This window comes from Schistocerca nitens, chromosome 7 (assembly GCF_023898315.1).
Source record: "Schistocerca nitens isolate TAMUIC-IGC-003100 chromosome 7, iqSchNite1.1, whole genome shotgun sequence".
NCBI lineage: Eukaryota > Metazoa > Arthropoda > Insecta > Orthoptera > Acrididae > Schistocerca > Schistocerca nitens.
The window spans coordinates 522,333,819-522,357,959 of NC_064620.1; the positions used below are offsets into that span (position 1 = coordinate 522,333,819).

General features: G+C 46.1%; 1 protein-coding gene across 1 annotated transcript in view; it reads left to right on the top strand.

The window, feature by feature from the left end:
- Positions 1 to 24,141, top strand: part of LOC126195731 (facilitated trehalose transporter Tret1-like) — a 59,608-nt gene that overhangs the window by 15,825 nt on the left and 19,642 nt on the right. Inside the window, exons 2-3 of the mRNA XM_049934360.1 lie at positions 3,894 to 4,182; positions 15,100 to 15,379. Of these exons, the coding sequence (XP_049790317.1) occupies positions 3,894 to 4,182; positions 15,100 to 15,379 (569 nt within the window). The remainder of the gene's footprint in view (positions 1 to 3,893; positions 4,183 to 15,099; positions 15,380 to 24,141) is intronic.

Sequence of the window (24,141 nt, forward strand, 5' to 3'; positions counted from 1 at the left end):
GGATCACCAATTTAGTATTGGAGGGCAGCGTGGAGGGTAAAAATCGTAGAGGGAGACCAAGAGATGAATACACTAAGCAGATTCAGAAGGATGTAGGTTGCAGTAGGTACTGGGAGATGAAAAAGCTTGCACAGGATAGAGTAGCATGGAGAGCTGCATCAAACTAGTCTCAGGACTGAAGACCACAACAACAACAACAACAGTCGAACGTTCTTCGAACATAAGATGGACAACCTGCTTACACCCCTTAAATGGACTAAGTGTTTTTGTTAATTTGATGACACTGTCGTTTTTCAAAGAAACTTGAAGAACATATAACCGTCTGACGGCCGTCTTGAAAGATGTTCGATACAGGAGGTCTCCACCTGAATCATAAAAAAGTGCCCCGTGTCGCCAAGAAATAAAAATCTTGGGTCTGATGGAACTGATTTATGCAGGAAAAAAATTAGTCCAACTTTGGCCACCAGTTGCAAATCTGTCGCTCTACACTAAATGTATGAAGGTATGACATTCACGCCGTCATTTGACAAGCCATAACGTGAGTGAACAGTATGACTATCGAGAAGGCCGATCATGTACTGTCAGTGAAACTGGTTTAGGTGAATGGCACCAATTACAGTGCCACATTGAGAGAGTATCGTCGACTGGAAGGTTTGAGGGGAGGCCCAATGTCATTAAATGGTTTAAAGAAGATGATAATGAAATTCGAAAACACGGGTGAGCTTGGTGTGGTAGCTGGAAGAGGAAGGCGGGCTATCCCAATGGAAGCAGTTGGTGTGGTTGCTGTTGCTGTAACTGACCATGCAGCCAATACCCAGGTAATGCTAGTGTTCGTGCTGTGTCACCAGTATGGTCAACAGTATGGAAAGTTTTGCAGTTTATTTTACACTGGAGCCTACAATATCCAGACAGTGTAGCAGCTAAACTGCAGCTACGTTGTGAATTCCATCAGTTTCTGGCACGAATCGAAGTTGATGGCATGTGGCCGGACAATATTCTATGCAGTTATGGCATACATTTTACACAACAGAGAGCAGTGAATAAGCAGAGCTGCCGATTTTGCGGCACTGTCAAACCGCGAGTTTGTGCACGAAGATCCATTGCACTTGCCGTATGTGACTGTGTGGTGTGGATTCACAAGCACCTTTATCCTCAGTCCATTCTTCTTTAAAGAGAATACTCTTAAAGGCCTCGTCTGGTACTTTCAAATGTTCAAATGTGTGTAAAATCTTATGGGACTGAAATGCTAAGGTCATCAGTCCCTAAGCTTACACACTACTTAACTTAAAGTATCCTAAGGACAAACACACACACCTATGCCCGAGGGAGGACTCGAACCTCCACCGGGACCAGCCGCACAGTCCATGACTGCAGCGCCTTAGACCGCTCGGTCGTCAGGTATATCATGCCGTCTGCACAGTATCGAGACTTCGTCGCATAGCAAGTGATTCCTGCTGTGAAACAGTGAAACTGTGTGGAAGCCACTGTTTTCATGCAAGATGGGGCAACTCCTCATGCTGCTCGCCCAGTGAAAGATCTGCTTAATGTAATCTTCCACGAACGTATTATCTCCAGAGGTTTTACAGATGCATGGCCTGCAATATCATCTGATCTGAATCATGTGACTTCTGGCTCTGTGGATATCTAAAAGAGTTCGTTTGCCGTGCGGAGTGGCCGCGTGGTTAGAGGCGCCATGACACAGATTGCGCGGCCACTCCCGCCGGAGGTTCGAGTCCTCCCTCGGGCATTGGTGTGTGTGTTGTTCCCAGCGTTAGTTTAACTTAGGTTAAGTAGTCTCTACGTCTATGGACCGATGACCTCAACAGTTTGGTCCCGTAGGAATTCACACACATCTGAACGTTTTGAGAACTCGTTTACCAGTGACACGTTCGGTGTCTATCTAATCTGAAGGCCAGTATACAGGAACACGTTACTCAGCTTCCACAGGAGCTGCTGCAAGCAACTGTTGATCACATCGTTTTACAGATGCAGCAACTCGTCGACGTCCTTGGTCATCATATTGAACAAATTGTGCAAGCAGCGTTTAATAACAAATTTTCCTTATACCTTTCTCACATGTTTTACCTTTTCTGTCCACATCCCATTCGTAATACATTACATACGGAAATGTTTCTACACGTCATTCTTGCATTCACAGAGCCTGATATGCAGCTGGTGGCCAAAACTGGAACTAATTTTTTTTCCATGGTAAATCGGCTCTCCACTAATATACACTACTGACCATTAATATTGCTACACCAAGAAGAAATGCAGATGATAAATGGGTATTCATTGGACAAATATATTATAATAGGACTGACATGTGATTATATTTCCACGCAATTTGGGTGCATAGATCCTGAGAAATCAGTACCCAGAACAATCACCTCTGGCCGTAATAACGGCCTTGATACGCCTGGGCATTGAGCCAAACAGAGCTTGGATGGCGTGTACAGGTACAGCTGCCCATGCAGCTTCAACACGACACCACAGATCATCAAGAGTAGTGACTGGCGTATTGTGACGAGCCAGTTGCTCGGCCACCATTGACCAGACGTTTTCAATCGGTGAGAGATCTGGAGAATGTGCTGGCCAGGACCTGCAACATGCGGTCGTGCATTATCCTGTCGAAATGTAGGGTTTCGCAGGGATCGAATGAAGGGTAGAGCCATGGGTCGTAACACATCTGAAATGTAACGTCCACTGTTCAAATTGCCGTAACTGCGAACAAGAAGTGATCGAGACGTGTAACCAATGGCACCCCATACCATCACGCCGAGTGACACGCCAGTATGGCGAAGACGAATACAGACTTCCAATGTGCGTTCACCGCGATGTCGCCAAACACGGATGCGACCATCATGATGCTGTAAATAGAACCTGGATTCATCCGAAAAAATAACGTTTTGCCATTCGCGCACCCAGGTTCGTCGTTGAGTATACCATCGCAGGCGCTCCTGTCTGCGATGCAGCGTCAAGGGTAACCGCAGCCAGTAGTCCATGCTGCTGCAAACGTTGTCGTCGTTCGTGCAGATGGTTGTTGTCTTGCAAATGTCCCCATCTCTTGACTCAGTGATCGAGACGTGGCTGCACGATCCGTTACAGCCATGCAGATAAGATGCCTGTCATCTCGACTGCTAGTGATACGAGGCCGTTGGGATCCAGCAAGGCGTTCCGTATTACCCAAACCCACCGAATCCATATTCTGCTAACAGTCATTGGATCTCGACCAACGCGAGCAGCAATGTCGCGATACGATAAACCGCAATCGCGATAGGCTACAATCCAACCTTTATGAAAGTGGGAAACGTGATGGTACGCATTTCTCCTCCTTACACGAGGCATCACAACAACGTTTCACCAGGCAACGCCGTTCAACTGCTGTTTGTGTATGAGAAATCGTTTGGAAACTTTCCTCATGTCTGCACGTTGTAGGTGTCGCCACCGGGGCCAGCCTTGTGTGAATGCTCTGAAAAGCTAATCATTTGCATATCACAGCATCTTCTTCCTGTCGGTTAAATTTCGCGTCTGTAGCACGTCATCTTCGTGGTGTAGCAATTTTAATGGCCAGCGGTGTAAATAACAGCGTAACTATACTGGTACTTCTGTGCGCCACACTAATGCTTGTAACAGCCTTTTAGCCTCCAGCCTTTTAGAATACCTACCAAGTTTCGGCGCCATACGATAATTACAGCCCACGCTGGACGCCTGTGACTAGCAACCTGGTAGTTGAGTTCACCCCAATTAGACATTTCCTGGTGTTGCAATTTTTATGGCTAATACTGCAGTAAACATGGCAGTAGCCCGCATTGCTTGGCCAAAGCCTGCTAGCCATTAACCAGAGACAGTGCTATTCTCCAGTAGTTGTAACCAAAGCGCGGTGCTGCCCGCAGTGAACCTGAACACGTTCGCGTACGGAGCGGGCGTGGGCTGGACGGCGATGGCGCTGCCGCAGCTGCAGTCCGCCGAGGCGGGGCTGCGCGACCCGCCGCTGACGACGGACGAGGTCTCCTGGGTGTCGTCGCTGCAGCCCATCGCGGCGCTCGTCTTCACCCCTCTCTACTGCGGCCTGACGGCGCGCATCGGCCGCAAAGCGCTCGGCTACCTGACCATCGCGCCGCTGCTGCTCACCTGGATACTCAAGATAGCCTCCTCCTCCACCATCGTCCTTTATGTCGCCAGGTGCGTGCAACCAACTACACGTCCCCACTCGTGCTGTCACCGTACCACAAGTTCATTTCCTTAAGTGTGTTGGCGGTGGACGTTCAAAAAATTTTAAACATGTGTATCGTATCTTCAGTGTGTTTATCTACAAGGTACGCCCAACTGAAAATGGGACCTTCGTTATAGCGGTGTTGTATGTAACCCCAGTGTGTGAATGTGTTTTCCAACATATGGTATAGTATTCCCAGTTGCACAAGTAGAGTAGACGGCTTCGCAGCATTTTCCTCATTTCTGGAGAGTTATCTCTTTTGTGAACCCTCGTCACCAGTTTTTGTAAAGGCCTCGTCGCTATTGCTGTGGAGGCCGAGTTGCCATTGTTGTTACGGTAGGCCGAGTTTGTGAGTTCGTGGTGGTGGTAAATTCCTATAGGACCAAACCGCAAAGATCATCGGTCCCTAGGCTACCCCGCGCGGCGCGACTTCGTGAAACGGCATCTGGTGCAGTACACCGCTAAGACAATTTCTCCCTTCCACTATTACACGGCTATGCCCCAGGGTCAGGTAACAGTATAGGAGAACAAAGCTTCTACAACACTTCAACAAATTAGTAACACAGTCACACAAATGAGTTAAAAATGTGTGTGAATTCCTAAGGGACCAAACAGCTGAAGTCATCGGTCCCTAGGCCTAGCCGGCCGTAGTGGCCGTGCGGTTCTAGGCGCTACAGTCTGGAACCGAGCGACCGCTACGGTCGCAGGTTCGAATGCTGCCTCGGGCATGGATGTGTGTGATGTCCTTAGGTTAGTTAGGTTTAAGTAGTTCTAAGTTCTAGGTGACTGATGACCTCAGAAGTTAAGTCGCATAGTGCTCAGAGCCATTTTGAACCCTAGGCTTACACACTACTTAAACTAATTTATGTTAAGAACAACACACACACCCTTGCCCGAGGGAGGACTCGAACCTCCTGCGGGAGGGGCCGTCCAATCCGTGACATGGCGCCTCTAATCGCGCGGCCACTCCGTGCGGCTACAAATGAGTTAATAAGATTTATTTATCTTTATGATTAGTTGGCTGATAAGTCTGCAACACTGCATGTAATATAACACAAAAAAGCCCTCAATGGCTAAGTGCAAATAATCGTAGGGAAGCTTCACAATACATATGAAAATGCAATTTATAACAACTGTCACTTCCTTTCCAAGGATTCAATAAACGACGTTCCCTGTGTAGTCAGCCCTGGACAATGATCTATAACCAAGTCGGGAGAGCTGCTCTTCTATCTTCCGAGTATGCCTTGTCGTCCAGTCATTCGCGGATTGTACTAGGCCGGCAAATGGCGGGGGAAATCGATACCTTCATCCTCAGCGCTGCCCGTGGCGCTGGTGGAACTAGCTCAAGAGGCGAGTCTCTATGCCACGGGTGCCGGCTCGCAACTTTGCACCTGTCATGCTTTTTCCCTGGCTGTGACGACACAGCAGTGTTGTGTGTTCATTGCATGATGGATCCCTCCCAGGTAGCATGATGAGTGGTTATCCAATTTCTTTGTGAGAGAAAGGAGCATGCTTCACAAATTCATCTCAAGATGAAAGAGGTGTACGTAGGGCAGTGGCTCTCACGATGCACAATATTCCGGTGGTGGCAGCGTTATGAGGTGCGATATGTGGCCAAGAAGACCTTTCAGCGCTTCAGAAATTTGGATGGTGGTCTTGGAGCATGCCCTTTACAGTCCCGATATATCTCATGTGACACATATATATTTGGCCACTTGAAACAGTCTCTGAAAGTTCTGAGGTGCCGGACTCTATGGAATACTGGACCCTTCGCGACTAGGAGTTTCTACATTGAAGTTATCCAATCCCTTCCTACGCGCTGGGATTGATGTATCAACGCCAATGACAGTTACCTGTAGTTGTACTCATTCACATCAACTGTAATTATAATTTTATTAAAATATCTGCATATATAACTGTATTCTTCTTTTCATTTGGGCACATCTTACATATTAGGGCCGTCAGAGCAGCGAATTTAAGCGCTGTTGGGCTGGGCTAGCACTTGGATTGGTGACCATCCGGTCTGCCGAGCGCTGTTGTCAAGCGGGGTGCACTCAGCCCTTGAGAGGCAAACTGAGGAGCTACTTGACTGAGAAGTAGCGGATCCGGTCTCATAAATTGACATACGGCCAGGAGAGGGGTGTGCTGACCACATGCCCCTCCATATCCACATCCAGTGGCGCCTGTGGGATCAGGGTGACACGGTGGCTGGTCGGTACCGTTGGGCCTTGCAATGCCTGTTCGAACGGAGTTTAGTGTTTTATATATTAGGGCAATAAGGTTTGTTGAGGAGTCAGCGAAGATTCTGAGAACCACAACGCGGACAGGCTTCTCCACAACAGAATATGCTTGCCCAGTGTGGTCCAGAACAGTTCACGCCAAACAGGCAAACGCGAGGTTAAATGAAACTTGCAGACTAGTTATTGGTTTATCTCACCTACGCCTCGATATACAAAGTGGCCGGATGTGCGGACCACAGCTCCCGAAGAGCAAGTCAAAACACACTAAGCTTGCCTTCGTCAATCTCCACCTACTTATTTAGAAATTCCTGTGGTCCTAGAAGACTCCGTTCCCGCAACATATTCCTCAAAAACGGCCTTACTGAGCTTCCAAATGCCTGCCCTCCACTCTCAGCGGCGAAAAGTTAACCCTAGATTACCAAATCTTCGTAAAATTTACGATTGCAGTGGGGTATAAAACAATATTTTGTATCAAGTTTGGTAAGTAACACACCAGTGTTCTAGAGTTAAGATAGAAGACAAACTATTTTATATTCCGGCCAACCGCAGCTATAGGAAAGCATGATGTTAGGAAATTTTACCAGCACTAAGTGGAGTTCTTCCTAATCATCGTGAGATGGAAGATTTGGAGGAGTCTGAGTCGCACCAGAATAGGCATAGCACTAGCCCTAGTGAATTGCACCCTGTTAGTAAAGTAATAGAGATTATTTTCGTGGGCATACAGAAAAATGTCAACTGAAGGAAGATGGCAGATTTCATTGCAGAAATATCAACATTAGAGACATCTGACGTATACCTCGTCTTCATGACTGTTTCATTCCTTAAAAGAGCTCACACACTACAACGTCTTTGGAGACAACGAATTCTACAGACTCTTGACTTGGATTAAGCAGTACGTGGATGTGAACCATTCATTTAAGTGGTTCCTCATCCTGTAACCAGTCAGTTCCCTGTGAAACAGGTGTTGTGCAGAGTAATGTGTGGAAAGTAGCTACACACCTACTACTCATAGGAAGTACCCAAATGCTTCGTCAGAGTGCTGATCTCTTAAGGTAGGCAAATGCCTCATAACATATCTTCTCTATTAAGCTAGCCAGATACGTTGTCACAGCGCTAATCTCTTAAGGTAACTAAAAGCCTCGTCGAAACTCAGCTCTCAAGGTAGCCAAATCTTTCGTCTAACCCCTCCTCGCTTAACGTAGCCACATATCTCGTCGCATCTCCACTTTCTTAAGGTTTTCAAATGCCTTCTCAATTTTTTGCTCTCTTAAGGCACCCAAATGTCTCGTCACAGAACTGATCTCTTACGTTATCCAATTCCCTCGACACATTTCCTCTCTCTGACGGTAGCCAAATGCCGCTTCACACCTCAGCTCTCTTAACGAAGCCAAATGCCTTGTCACACCGCTTCTCTCTTAATATAGCCACATGCCTCGTCACATCTCCACTGTCTTAAGGTATCCAAATGCCTCATCACAACACTTACCACTTAAGGCAGTCACGTGCTTCATCACGTATCTGCTCTCTCAAGGTAACCAAATGCCTCGTGTTGTATTGAGGTACTAGGTGCTGGAATGTCGTGTGCTCAATTCTCACCTTTCTGCACACGTATTTTCTCAAATGGGATTTGTTTCACCAGAGACAAATTGCTCAATAGTCGGAACAGTCATATATGAACCATTGATCAAGGCCAAGGAACAGCTATGACAAGCCACTGACAAATTTTCAGTCAACTTGTAGACAAACATAACCAATGAGTTGTTAATCTATCCACATTTGCTTCTTTGCCACTTAACTGCACCAGTATATGCTGTATTTCTGAGAGTCTTACTCCTTGAGTAATTGGAAGATATCCAACTTGATTTCTGTGAATGGGTGAGGTTCTAACATGTTGGAGCTCCAACTCGCTTTGCACGTCTTGTTTATGGACAGTATACACTGTATTTGTGGGAGACTTATTTCCCACATAGTTGAAAGTATCCAACTTGATCTTCATGCACAAATGTGGTGCTAATATGATGGAGCCCCAGTACGCTTTCTTCATGGACATATGCCTTTGGTGAAAAGTACATTATAAAGTGTCACTAACAGTGTTCGCTGGTACGTTCAAGCGATCAGAGAACACACATCTTAAACTATAGCATTTTTATCGGAACTGGAATACCAACAGTTTCTCTATGCCAACTCGGGGAACTTTGTCTATTGCACAGCTGGTCGTTAACATTTCAAATAATATAATTTTCCTTTTTGAGTGTATACCGTATAGTAAGAAGAATATGTGATTAAATGTGTAGACGACTTCGCAGTATACAGGGTGTCAAATTTAGTGCACATTTCTGATATCTCTGGCAGCAACAGTGGGTTTTGTCTGGGTGGACAATCACACAGAATTTACGAGGTGCATTCAAGTTCTCCGATTTTTTTCTAATTAACTACTCACCCGAAATCGATGAAACTGGCGTTACTTCTCGACGAAATCGCCCTGCAGACGTACACATTTTTCACAATGCTGACGCCATGATTCCATGGCAGCGGCGAAGGCTTCTTTAGGAGTCTGTTTTGACCACTGGAAAATCGCTGAGGCAATAGCAGCACGGCTGGTGAATGTGCGGCCACGGAGAGTGTCTTTCATTGTTGGAAAAAGCCAAAAGTCACTAGGAGCCAGGTCAGGTGAGTAGGGAGCATGAGGAATCACTTCAAAGTTGTTATCACGAAGAAACTGTTGCGTAACGTTAGCTCGATGTGCGGGTGCGTTGTCTTGGTGAAACAGCACACGCGCAGCCCTTCCCGGACGTTTTTGTTGCAGTGCAGGAACGAATTTGTTCTTCAAAACATTTTCGTAGGATGCACCTGCTACCGTAGTGCCCTTTGGAACGCAATGGGTAAGGATTACGACCTCGCTGTCCCAGAACATGGACACCATCATTTTTTCGGCACTGGCGGTTACCCGAAATTTTTTTGGTGGCGGTGAATCTGTGTTCTTCCATTGAGCTGACTGGCGCTTTGTTTCTGGACAGAAAAATGGCATCCACATCTCATCCATTGTCACAACCGACGATGAGCTGACTGGCGCTTTGTTTCTGGACAGAAAAATGGCATCCACATCTCATCCATTGTCACAACCGACGAAAAGAAAGTCCCATTCGTGCTGTCGTTGCGCGTCAACATTGCTTGGCAACATGCCACACGGGCAGCCATGTGGTCGTCCGTCACCATTCGTGGCACCCACCTGGATGACACTTTTCGCATTTTCAGGTCGTCATGCAGGATTGTGTGCACAGAACCCACAGAAATGCCAACTCTGGAGGCGATCTGTTCAACAGTCATTCGGCGATCCCCCAAGACAATTCTCTCCCATTTCTCGATCATGTCGTCAGACCGGCTTGTGCGAGACCGAGGTTGTTTCGGTTTGTTGTCACATGATGTTCTGCCTTCATTAAACTGTCGCACCCACGAACGCACTTTCGACACATCCATAACTCCATCACCACATGTCTCCTTCAACTGTCGATGAATTTCAATTGGTTTCACACCACGCAAATTCAGAAAACGAATGATTGCACGCTGTTCAAGTAAGGAAAACATCGCCATTTTAAGTATTTAAAACAGTTCTCATTTTCGCCGCTGGCGGTAAAATTCCATCTGCCGTACAGTGCTGCCATCTCTGGGACGTATTGACGATGAACGCGGCCTCATTTTAAAATAATGCGCATGTTTCTATCTCTTTCCAGTCCGGGAAAAAAATCGGAGGCCAGCTGGATGGTGGCGTGCCACTCTCGCCACAATCCATGACCACATGTTTTCATTGGATGAAGAACATGCTGGCCAAGGCAACAGTCAAACACACTCTGTATCGAAGCACGTCGAGACAGGACGGACAACATGTGGTCTTGCTTTTTCTTATTGAAAGATGCCTCTAAGACCTCGAAGATACTACGTGAATCACAGGTGATTGTCCTGTGATTTCAATGGCATTCCATTCCATCATGATAGATCCTGGGCTGGAATGATGATGACGATCGCAGTGGGAAATGTGTGTTCTCCTTGGAGCCTGCACATAGGAATACGTCCAAGGTGATGCTGTACGTAGAACTCATCTGAAAAGATGATGTAGTGACACTCCTGTGTCCAGTGTTCTCATTGAGCACACGTCCCTTGGCACACCTCTCTCTGCTACCACGACAAGGTAAGCTGCAATAGTGGTCTCCTTGCTGACAGTCCATGGTGCTCCAGATGTCATCGCGTTATACATGTGGATAATTGTCACAAACATGTCCATATCTGACTCAAGCTACTTGATGACTCTGTATGTTCCTGATTACCTGAGCAAACGTTATGTCCGTCCTCTCGAGTGCTAGCCATGTGGCCCAGTGGAGCTCCTGGACAGCACGGGGTAGTGTCCTGTGCCGTACTGAATCTATCAATTCCATATTCACATGACAGTCTTGCGGTCCCGATGAAGACGAAAAGCGGTATTGAGGAAACCACGGTCTGGATACTTATCAAATTTGTCGCCGTCGAATTCCGATACGTACATGTACATATTCCTCCTTCTCACACGAGGCAGAGAAAGATTGCTCACAGACAATGACATACAAACGTGATTTATGAATGAGATACCCCTGCACAAACTTTTCACACGGCCGGCCGCGGTGGTCTCGCGGTTGTAGGCGCGCAGTCCGGAACCGTGCGACTGCTACGGTCGCAGGTTCGAATCCTGCCTCGGGCATGGATGTGTGTGATGTCCTTAGGTTAGTTAGGTTTAAGTAGTTCTAAGTTCTAGGGGACTGATAACCACAGCAGTTGAGTCCCATAGTGCTCAGAGCCATTTGAACCATTTTTGAACTTTTCACACACTGAAGCGCCAAAGAAAATGGTATAGACATGCTTATTCAAATATAGAGATATGTAAACAGGCAGAATACGGCGCCACGGTCAACGACAAGTGTCTTGTGCAGTTGCTAGATCGCTTACTGCTGCTACAATGGCACATTATCAAGATTTTAAGTGAGTTTGAATGTGGTGTTATAATCGGCGCGCGAGCGATGGGACACAGCATCTCCGAGGTGGCGATGAAGTGGGGATTTCCCTTACCACTATTTCACGAGTGTATCGTGAATATCAGGAACCCAGTAAAACATCATATCTCCGACGTCGCTGCGGTCGGAAAAAGATGCTGCAAGAACGGGACCAACGACGACAGAAGAGAATCGTTTAACGTGACCGAAGTGCAACCCTTCCGCTAATTACTGTAGATTTCAATGCTGGGCCATGAACAAGTGTCAGCGTGCGAACCATTCAACGAAACATCATCGATATCGGCTTTCGGAGCCGAAGGACCTCTCGTATACCCTTGATGACTGCACGACACAAAGCTTTACGCCTCGCCTGGACCTGTTAATACCGACATTGGACTATTGATGACTGGAAACATGTTGCCTGGTCGGACGAACCTCGTTTCAAATTGTATCGAGCAGATGGCCGTGTTCGGGTATGGAGATAACCTCATGAATCCATGGACCCTGCATGCCAGCAGGGGACTATTCAATCTGTTGGGGCTCTTTAACGGTGTGGAGCGTGTGCAGTTGGAGTGATATGGGATCCCTGACACGTCTAGATACGACTCTTGACAGGTGAGACGTATGTAAGCATCCTGTCTGATCACCTGCATCCATTTATGTCCATTGTGGATTCTGACGGACTTGGGCAATTCCAGCAGGACAATGGGACACCCCACACGTGCATAATTGCTATAGAGTGGCTCCAGGAACACTCTTCTGAGTTTAAATACTTCCGCTGGCCACCAGGTTCCCCAGACTTGAACAATACTGAGCATATCTGGGACGATTTGCAACGTGTTGTTCAGAAGAGCTCTTCACCCCCTCGTACTCTTACGGATTTGTGGACAGCCCTGCAGGATTCACGGTGTCCTTTCCCTCGAGCACTACTTCAGACGTTTGTCGAGACCACGCCACGACGCGTTGCGGCAATTGTGCGTGCTCGCCGCGGGCCTACACGATACTAGGCAGGTGTACCAGTTTCCTTGGCTCTTGAGTGTATATAACGAATGTAAATGGCGTTATTCTTTCCTATTTTGTACGAATACACAGAAATGCTGATCATTTGCCAATACGTGCAGGTTTTAATGCATACCGCTTTACGATGTTACAGTTTTAACGTTCAGCAGTGTGCCAAAAAACTGTGGCTGATCCGGTTTCCTGGCCTCTGAACTAAATTGTCATTGTTCCCAGCGTTCCTAGTTAGGCGTGTAGTCTTGCAAGGGTTATATGGAGGTTTCTGGAATGACGTATTGTGAAGTACAACCAGATTACTACCAGTTTAACAGACATACGTACAGTACATAAAATAAACTACTATTTTATCAGCTTTGATCTACTTCTCCTGGAAACTATTACATGGTATTGGATACTCGGCCGTTAATCAATCGTAACGGTGAAATCTTACTTAAAGAAAAAATATTTAAAACACAAAAAACAAAATGCATGACTGTGATAGGCAAAGTTAGGTTTATGAATTAGAAAAGATGCTGGAAATAACTGATATGTAACTACATTCAATTAAATATTTATTGGACATTAAACACCCAGGCCGTGTAATAGCATTTGGAAATTTTCTGATAAGCTCCTTCCAACAATGATTCAGTAAAAACAACCACCAATTCCAAACAAAATAAATGGTTTAGTTGGAATAAAATTCTTAATAAGAAATTCCTTAAACATACTTAAATGCAGCTGAATTCTCACAAAATTTCTTATGCTGGTTCAAATGGAATAATGTTCTCAAGATCCTTATAATCTCTCAGAAACGCATGTGGTAATACAATAATATACCGACCAGTGATATTGTGATTTAACACAACCCTCAACTAGCTACGCCCATGCGTGACAATGGCCTCCACATACCATCAACTGAACAGCAAACTCACAAAATACGGTAAGGTTTCCTGCAACACGTGTAAACTCCTTAATCACTGAAATATTCAATGAACATATCCACTAAATAATCTCCACCTTGGTTTTAAAATTTTAATCCTAAACCCACAATAAATTTACTATTAATTAGCACCCCTGAAGGGACCACAAGATTAATTGTTATCATTTAAAATTGCCATAACGGCACTATAGTTTAACATGCCGCTTAACTGTGGGCACGCCGGCCGCGGTGGTCTAGCGGTTCTAGGCGCTCAGTCCGGAACCGCGCGACTGCTACGGTCGCAGGTTCGAATCCTGCCTCGGGCATGGATTTGTGTGGTGTCCTTAGGTTAGTTAGGTTTAAGTAGTTCTAAGTTCTAGGTGACTGATGACCACAGATGCTAAGTCCCATAGTGCTCAGAGCCATTTGAACCATTTTTTGAACCGTGGGCACAATCCTGGAAACACAACTATCAGTACCAAAAGAACCTGGGTATGAACAATTTACCCTTTGGCACACCTTAACGGCGAACAATTTACCAGTATCCAAACTTGCCAATGACGAGCAATCCCTACCACACAGTGTTAGAATATCTGCTAAACACCAATTCACTTCACGGACCCTAGCTCACTGATGACAATTACCAACGCTGCGTTAAATGACATGAGTTTGACCTTTAAATTTCGACATACAATGCCAACATAAACCGTAAAATTACTAAATACTGAAAACCAGGATGGTGGAGAGCAACCGTTTCACATTTGCAGACCAAGTTCACTACTTCTCACCTAGTGCTCGCCAAACTAAAAAAAATACTCTGCGTCCACCAAATTTAGGGAGGATTTCCAAGGTTTGTCAACCTTCAGCAAAATCGGGTTCGGTTCGATACACAGCCACGTCCCCATCCAGGGAACAGCAGCAGCCCCTCCCAAGGCGCCACACTCGAAATTAGTGCGTCTGATTTGCAGAAGAGAACCCCCTTGCTATCTTGAAGCCTTCTCCAGGAATGCGGAACCAGTTGTCTTCATAAGGTTCAAAATGGTTCAAATGGCTCTGAGCACTATGGGACTCAACTGCTGAGGTCATTAGTCCCCTAGAACTTAGAACTAGTTAAACCTAAGTAACCTAAGGACATCACAAACATCCATGCCCGAGGCAGGATTCGAACCTGCGACCGTTGCGGTCTTGCGACTCCAGACTGCAGCGCCTTTAACCGCACGGCCACTTCGGCCGGCTCTTCATAAGGACTGCGAACCCCACACTCCTCACTAAGGCACTAACAATGTCTCTCTCTCTCTCTCTCTCTCTCTCTCTCTCTCTCTATGTAGACGCGCAAACACTTCCCTATACTCGCTCTCCGTCACAGAGCCAACCTGTCAAAAACATACGCAGCCATGTGACTACTGGCCCCAGCCGCTCGTTTCCTTGTCTCATCTGCCTGAGACCGTTAGAGCTGTGACCTTGACCTCACGAGTCTGCCACCGGTTCCGACCGCGGCGCCACAATCATCTTACTCACCAAACAAAGATCATATCAAGCCATTGGACGTACTGATACGGACCACGCCACATCTCACCAATGATGTCCAAAGTGTGGGGTTAGAAAAAAGGGATGCAGTTTTCCAACATTCACAACATTCCTATTCACGATGGACAGCTGAGAAGTAGACCAGAATGGCCACCGGCACTACGTGACGAGCGGCCTTTGTCTCAGGGTGGTGGCCGGGGCGAACGCGGCCGGGTCGCTGGTGCTGCCCTCTATCTACGTGAGCGAGATCGCCAGTGACAACGTGCGCGGCGCGCTGGGCAGCTTCCTGGCGCTCGCCGGCAACTCGGGCATCCTCTTCGCTTACATCGTAGGCGCTTACCTCACTTACGACGTCGTCCTCTACGTCTGTCTCCTCCTAGTGGTACTCTACGTCGTCACCTACTTCTTCATGCCAGAAACTCCGTTCTGGTTAACGAGTGCTCGGAAGTACGAAGACGCCAAGAAGGTACGTAGATCATCTTGTATGTCTTCATGCTGGACAGCTATGTTTCTTGATGTATGGATCTCCGGGATCACGGCTCTAACTAATTCTCTTTCTTTTGAGATAGCTCAGCGGAGAAATGTATAAACATCTACAGGGTGGTCCCGAATTCATGGTACAAACTTTAATGGTAGGTGCAGGACATTGTAACAAGGATATATTGTATAGGAATGTATAGTCCCAGGTGACGCGGTGAGGCGTAAACAGGGGAAATAACGGCCGAAAGGAAAACGAAAGATTTTATTGAAATCGTTGTTGACAAGTGTCATGTTTACAGTAAGTGTTCAAAATTGCGTCCACCATGAGCGATACATGCTTGACAGCGTCGGTGCAGCGATTGGCGTACACGTTCAAAGATGCCTGGTATTTCACGCACACCTGCAGCAGCTACAGATATGCGAGCAACGAGATCCTCATCTGAGTCAACTGGAGTCTCATAAACAAGGCTCTTAAGATGTCCCCATAAAAAGTAATCGAGGCAAGAGAAATCAGGAGATCGGGGTGGCCAAGGGACTGGTCCACCACGCCCAATCCATCTAGCACCAAACGTGGCATTCAGGTAATTCCGTACAGCAGTGCTGAAGTGTGCTGGCGCTCCATCGTGCTGAAACCACATGCGGTTACGAATGGCGAGCGGAACATCTTGCAGCAGTTCTGGTAACACTTCTTGCAGAAAAATAAGATAGCTTTCGCCACAGAGTCGCGTGGGTAGTAAGTATGGCCCAATCAAAAAGTCGTTCACAATACCAGCCCACACATTAATACCGAAACGTTGTTGATACGCATGTGGACGCGTTGCATGTGGATTATCTGTTGCCCACACATGGGAATTGTGCGCATTAAAGACACCCTCGCGTGAAAATGTCGCGTCATCTGTAAATAGCACATGACCTACGAAATCCGGCTGCAACGCACATTGCTGCAACAACCACTGGCAGAAGTTCACGCGAAGAGGATAATCTGCCGGATTCAATGCTTGTACTTTTTGAAAATGGAAGGGGTGTAAGCGATTTTCATTTAACACTCTGCATACAGTCTGATGACTCACATGTACGTCACGCGCAACAGTTCTTGTGCTTGACTCGGGTCTATCAGCCACTATGTTCAAGATGCGTTCTTCCAGTCGTGGAGTGCGTACAGCTCTTAATCGACCAGCGTCATGTCTGTTGACGTCGAACGTACCTGTTTCACAAAGTTGACGATGTAACCGTTGAAAAATTCTATGATCCGGCATTCGTCGATTAGGATACTCCGCGCGATACATTCGTAACGCAGCTCTGGCGTTACCATTTGCACGGCCGTACATGTAATGCATGTCTGCTTTTTCTGCATACGTAAAGTCACCCATCGTCTACGGCAGCACAATTGTGAATGGCGCTTGTCCCTACTGCGATACATCATGTTCATCTACTGCCCTCTACCGGCAGTGACACCAACCGATCACTCCATTTCTCTTTCCCCTGTTTACGCCTCACCGCGTCACCTGCGACTATACATTCCTATACAATAAATCCTTGTTACAATGTCCTGTACCTACCATTAAAGTTTGTACCATGAATTCGGGACCACCCTGTATAACATATAATCTCCTGACCACCCGTGTGTGCCGTCCCTGTTAGGTAAAGCAGACGCATTGACTAGTTCCTGCTTGCAGAAGGAAGGGGGCTTTTTTCCACCTGAAGTTAATGGACTGGGCTTTCCGTAATCCTAAATGAGTGGTGCTCAGAGCCAACTAGGCAGATTGAGCAGCGCTGCAGCTAGCGTTGGTGCTGTTGGTAGGTTTCTGTCCTCTGTTGGAGGCCACACCGTATCGTTTAGCTATGGTTGTGGTTCCAGAATGAGATTTTCACTCTGCAGCGCAGTGTGCGCTGATATGAAACTTCCTGGCAGATCAGAACTGTGTGCCGGACCAAGACTCGAACTCGGGACCAGTTCGAGTCTCGGTCCGGCACACAGTTTTGATCTGCCAGGAAGTTTCATATCAGCGCACACTCCGCTGCAGAGTGAAAATCTCAATCTGGAAACATCCCCCAGGCTGTGGCTAAGCCATGTCTCCGCAATATCCTTTCGTTCAGGAGTGCTAGTTCTGCAAGGTTTGCAGGAGAGCTTCTGTAAAGGTTGGAAGGCAGGAGGCGAGGTACTGGCAGAAGTAAAGCTGTGAGGACAGGGCGTGAGTCGTGCTTGGGTAGCTCAGTTGGTAGAGCACTTGCCCGCGAAAGATCCCGAGTTCGAGTCTCGGTCCGGCACACAGTTTTGATCTGCCAGGAAGTTACATTGTTGCAGTTGTTTGTCTTCTTCTCGAGTTGACTGGCGCCACTTGGTTTGTCAAGCACTGCCTCTCCAATAGTGGCAGCAGCAGCGGTTATCGATATGTAGTAACTGTGGCCCTATGTCTTGGGGCGACGTGGTTCTTCTTCCGGGACGTGTCAGTGGCAGTTCGGTTGGGGACTCAGGAGGAGCCAGGTCCGCGCAGTGCGAGAACACGCCAGGACCGCTGGTGGCACGCATGGACTGCCGGATCGAAGGCCTGTGGTCGCGAGGGTGCACGACCTCGTCGTAAACCGGATCCTGCAAGCTTTAAGTTGAGTGCATTTGGATTCAAGTGGAGAAACGTCCACCATTGCGAGATCTTGCGGTTCTCCAGTGACTTGGGTTCGTGTTGCCATTTGTAGTGTTGCCGAGGCGAAGAGCAGCGAGTGGAGTGCTTGGGGAAGGTGGATGTGATTAGCTTTCCTGGACTTCTAATTACTATTTATTGAGATCAGTTTGTTACTATTTGCTAAGTTTAACCATCGGTATTTTTCCTCCTTCGTGGCCGCTAACGCCCCAGTTACCTGCCCTGGGGGTTAGTGTATGTAACGGCAGTGTACGTTTCCTCGTATTGCCGCTGCTGTCCGGTGAGGCGTGTAGTTTTGACAGCTTTCTTGATTGAGGGTTGGTTGGCGATTGTTCTACTCTGGTGACAGTGATTCCTTTCTCGTTCAGGGCACTCTAAGCACAGTATTCTGGGGGCATAGTGCAGTCCGCCGCTTCCGGCTTTGGCGTATTTTTACATCTTTGCATTTGGTTTATTGGACGTCAGGTAGCCTCAACAAGATTCTCATTAGTCATTCGTTAGACTGCAACTAGTCTGAGTTACCATCTTGTGAAGTAAATGCAACTCTAAGCTGCCTATCTCATCGCTCGTGAAAGTGTTTTTTGCCGGACCTACTCAGAGGTCGATTCCTGGTGCACCGTCTTTGACTGGCCCTTGTGTTTTATTATTGTATTTGCTGTTTTACTGTATGTTTTTTAAATTTTTTATATAATTGCCATTCTTGGTGTTACAGCAAATTTAAATGGTTGTGCTACCGAGTTATCATCATTTTGTTTCTCCTGTTTGGTGATTAGTTGCCTGTCTTTTTAAAATTAACCTTTGCTATTGCATTGCTGTTTTACAGTGTTTGTTAAATTTATAATAATTGCCGTTCTTGGGGTTAAAGGCCTTCAGCTGTGACTGTGGTTACTTGCCTTAAAATTCTAATTGGGGTCACACTGGCTTGTTTTTAAAACATTATTTTCTGTTTCTGTATTTTATGCTCATTTGGTAAATCGTAACGCTCTGAAAGCACTATTAATTACACAGTTGTTTATTTCTTCATTAATAACGTGTGATATCTTGATTTAATGATGAGTTTGGAATTACCGTTTTAAAATAAATGTGTGTAATTGCAAAAGGGAACCAATAGTAACTGATTACGGCTCCGTCCACAATCGTTACCGAATCCTGCCTTCCTTGACTACCAGGTTTCACTGATCGTAAGGGTGAATAATTTTCTCATGATTGCCGGTGTTTTAACATTGTTGGAGATAAAGTTCTTAAACTCCTGTGAGAAGACAGCAGTTACAGAAACGCCGTAAGAAAGAGCAGGAAACGGCAGCACGAAATGGCCAGCCAGAATGCCTTCATTCTGATGCTTTATCTGACTAGCCGAAAGGCCTATATGTTAAATTTATTTACCCGAGTCAGAAGCCGTACAAAGCTCTAGTTCACCTGACTCTACAATGTTTAGGTATATCACAAAAACTCAATTTAAATAATTTACATTTTACTCAGCTTACTTAATGAACTACATGATCTTAGCTCAGAACTGAGCAACAACTACTGTACCACCTTCAGCCTTCACCAGCTCATCATCACTGCATGACTCAGGGCACCGTGGACAGTTGTGCAGGTGATCCATTATCTCCTCTCCATTCACATTGCGTTGCTCCTTTGGGAAGTTCCCATTTCACAAGGTTGCCCCTGGATTTACCAGCTCCTGATCTTAACCTGTTCAGTGATCTCTGCTTGGACCAATCTGAAGTACCTCCAGGCGGTAGACGCTCAGCAGGTTCCTAAAGTAGATCACATCAGCTGCCCATCGTTGTTGCCTGACAGAATGTGGAGACAGAGTTAGTGTTGACGCTGCATTAAGAAACTTCTTTAGGATTGCAGCCCCAATCTTCGTAATTGATGGCCATGGAGAGGGTATAAATGATTTAATTCTTTTGCGTTCAATGTCTGTTGCTATCTTACGACGTATAACAGGTGGTGTTTTGTCCAAGTCCTGAGGGATATGTGAGGCACAACTGTATATCTTTATCCTCGTGGATCCGCGTTTCCGAACGAAACACAAGGCAATACAGTGTTCCATTACAATTTAAATAATCACTTCGCGCGAGAAGTTACTCTGCAAGAAACAAGAATCGTAAATAATACATCGTAGAAGAAAAGTAAGTGATGCACACGTGGAAATCTCTTTAAACCAACAGTATATACACCAAGTGACAAGTAATGGGATAACGATATGCACATATACAGGTGGCCGTAATATCACGCACACAAGGTACAAAATAGCAGTGCACTCGTCGATCTGTCATGTCGTTTGTGCTCAGGTGATTCATGCGAAAGGCTTTCCGACGTGATCATGGCCGCACGGCAGCAATTAACAGTTTTTGAACCCGGGACGGTAACTGGAGCTAGACGCACGGGACATTCCATTTCGTAAATACTTAGGGAATCCAATATTCCGATATCCACAGTGTGAAGAGTGTGCCGACAATACCAAATGTGAGATATCACCTCTTACCATGGACAACGCAGTAGCCTCCACCCAATAACACAGAGCAGCGGCGTTTGTGTTGAACTGTCGGTGCTAACAGATAAGCAACGCCACGCGAAATAACCGCAGAAGGTAATGTGGGAAGTACGACGACCGTATCCATTAGAGTGTAAATGTGCTGTGCCAGCAGAAGACAGACGCGAGTGCCCTTGCTAACAGCTGACATCGCCTGCGGCGCCTTTCCTGGGCTCGTGACCATATCGGTTGGGCGCTAGACGACTGGAAAACCGTGGCCTGGTCAGATGAGTCCCGACTTCACTTAGCAATGGTCGGATTCGAGTCTGGGGCAGACCACACGACACCGTGGACCCAAGCTGCCAACAGGGCACTGTGCAAGCTGGTGGCGGTTGGGTTTACATGGAATGTATTGGTCCCTTGGGCCCAAATGGACCAATCATTGACAGGAAACGGTTATGTTCTGCTACTTGGAGACCGTTTTCAGCCAATCATGGACTTCATGTTCTCAGACAACGATGGAACTTTGTAGATGGCAATTTCACTAGGCCACGATTGTCCGCCATTGCTTTCAAGAACATTCTGGAAAATTCGAGCGGATGGTTTGGCCACCCAGATCGCCCGACATGAATCCCATTGAATACTTATGGGACATAATCGAGTGGTCAGTTCTTACACAAAATCCTGCACCGGCAACACTTCCGTAACTACGGACGGCTATAAAGCCAGCATGGCTCAGTACTTCTACAGGATATTTCCAGCGAAATGTGGAGTCCATGCCACATGAGTTGCTGCACTATGCCAGGCAGTAGGTCCGACACGTTGTTAGGAGGTACCCCATATGTTTGGTCATCTCAGTGCATTGATCTCAGAGCTGCAGCATGATCATATGGGAGATCAACGTCCGTACGATTGTGGCAGATCTTGCATCTGGTTGGCTGTCATAGATCAAAGTCCTTGAGCTCATTGAGTCATGCCTCACGTGGCTACACACAGAATAAATGCAGCAGCGAGCTATGCCGTGCAGCCTGTTCGAAATGTTATACTTTGGAAGAAACAGAATACTGGCGAGCAGCGAGCTTGTGCGCTTATGAAACAATTTTGTGCGAATCCCTGACGTTTCAAGTTTCTATAGAGAGCTCTTGCACTCTTTTATGTAGTGACAATACTTCAGCCTTCTTCAATTATTCTGGCATATTCTGTTGTTTGAAACGTGTGTGTCTGTGTGTGTGTGTGTGTGTGTGTGTGTGTGTGTGTGTGTTTCAACTCATATGATAATTCTGTATTAATATCCTATAAGCTCGATGCTGACCTTCGTTTTTTGTCAGCAAACTTCTGAAACCTTTGGATGCAGTTCTCTCTACTTCCTTCAAAATACTTTACAACGGTTCATTCAGTCCTGTTATGTACTCGTAATATTGCATAAACAGGAAGTGATTACCTGTCCTCCTCACAATTTTACGAGATTTATGCGCTATCTTATGCTGCCCTTAAATGACCATTGTCTGTACTGCTAATTAAGCTTCTCAAATGTTATTGATCTGTCTATAAGCCCTCCTCCACATATTTCGCAGTTGTCTGGAGTAATACGCCGTACATGACGTCTGATTCTCTGTCAACATACAATAAATTTAGATTTCTCTTGGTTCCTATAAGTTATTTCATATGTGTACTTTAACGATGTCGTAGCTACTGAAATTAAAAAAGTGCGTATCTCAAAACGATTTTTCTGTCACTTAATTACTCAATCACAATGAAGAAGTGAATTTCGATTTAACATTCAACTAAACATGTATATTGTATTGTCTCATATTTCGTTCTCACTTGTTGGTCTCTGTAGCTTGGAATAGATTCATAAATAATTTGTTACAGCCTCCATTGGACTTCCCTTTTAGATAAAGGAAATTGCAGAGAGTCCCCTGTAATAAAGTTTGAATCGGTCAGTGATCATGATACCCCTCGCCATTGATAGTAAAGTAAGTGATCTTGCCTTTGTTTGCGTTTTACGATTCGGATCGCTCCCTGGACTTTTTGTGCACTTTCAAGATAGGTTTTGTCACGCTCTGGACTTTGCTTCTGTCCAGCCGTTGACTTCCTGAACTCCGACATCGTCGACCATAGGAACCACCTGTTGTTTGTTCCACCGGACTTTCAGTGATCCCCTGTGCGAGTGACTATAAACTGTGTTCTGCCTACGTCGAATAGGATCCCTTAGCAGCACTGTTGACTATTACAGCAACGCACTTGTCAAGAACGTGCCTGTTCTCGCAACGTCGCATCTGACGTCATGCCAGACGTAAGCGGTTAATTTCTGGCTGTGTAATTAACGTGAGATCTGTGGCAGCACTGCGAGGCGCTCTGTTGTGGAGATAGCGAAGCAGTCACGCAACAGATAAGCTGATTCGCCGAGGGAGGACGACATAACTTACAGCACAAGAGAGGTCGTGCCATTCTCACCAAATCACCTTATCTATTCCTCGAAAATATACTTGTCTTGCACTATACGCAGAAAGAGCGAAATTATGAGTCTCTGTTCTGACTTCAAGAGTTGTTGTTGTGGTCTTCAGTCCTGAGACTGGTTTGATGCAGCTCTCCATGCTACTCTATCCTGTGCTAGCTTCTTCATCTCCCAGTACCTACTGCAACCTACATCCTTCTGAATCTGTTTAGTGTATTCATCTCTTGGTCTCCCTCTACGATTTTTACCCTCCGCGCTGCCCTCCAATACTAAACTAGTGATCCCTTGATGCCTCAGAATATGCCCTACCAACCGATCCCTTCTTCTAGTCAAGTTGTGCCACAAACGTCTCTTCTCCCCTATCCTATTCAATACCTCCTCATTAGTTATATGATCTACCCATCTAATATTCAGCATTCCTCTGGAGCACCACATTTCGAAAGCTTCCATTCTCTTCTTGTTTAAACTATTTATCGTCCACGTTTCACTTCGATACAAGGCTACACTCCATACAAATACTTTCAGAAACGACTTCCTGACACTTAAATCTATACTCGATGTTAACAAATTTCTCTTCTTCAGAAACGCTTTCCTTGCCATTACCTGTCTGCAGCTCGTGGTCTCGCGGTAGCGTTCTCGCTTCCCGAGCACGGGGTCCTGGGTTCGATTCCCGGCGGGGTCAGGGATTTTCTCTGCCTCGTGATGACTGGGTGTTGTGTGATGTCGTTAGGTTAGTTAGGTTTAAGTAGTTCTAAGTTCTAGGGGACTGATGACCATAGACGTTAAGTCCCATAGTGCTCAGAACCATTTGAACCTGTCCACATTTTATATCCTCTCTACTTCGACCATCATCAGTTATTTTGCTCCCCAAATAGCAAAACTCCTTTACTGCTTTAAGTGTCTCATTTCCTAATCTAATTCCCTCAGCATCACCTGATTTAATTCGACTACATTCCATTATCCTCGTTTTGCTTTTGTTGATGTTCATCTTATATCCTCCTTTCAAGACACTGTCCATTCCGTTCAGCTACTCTTCCAGGTGCTTTGCTGTCTCTGACAGAATTACAATGTCATCGGTGAACCTCAAAGTCTTTATTTCTTCTCCATGGATTTTAATTCCTACTCCGAATTTTTCATTTGTTTCCTTTACTGCTTGCTCAATATACAGA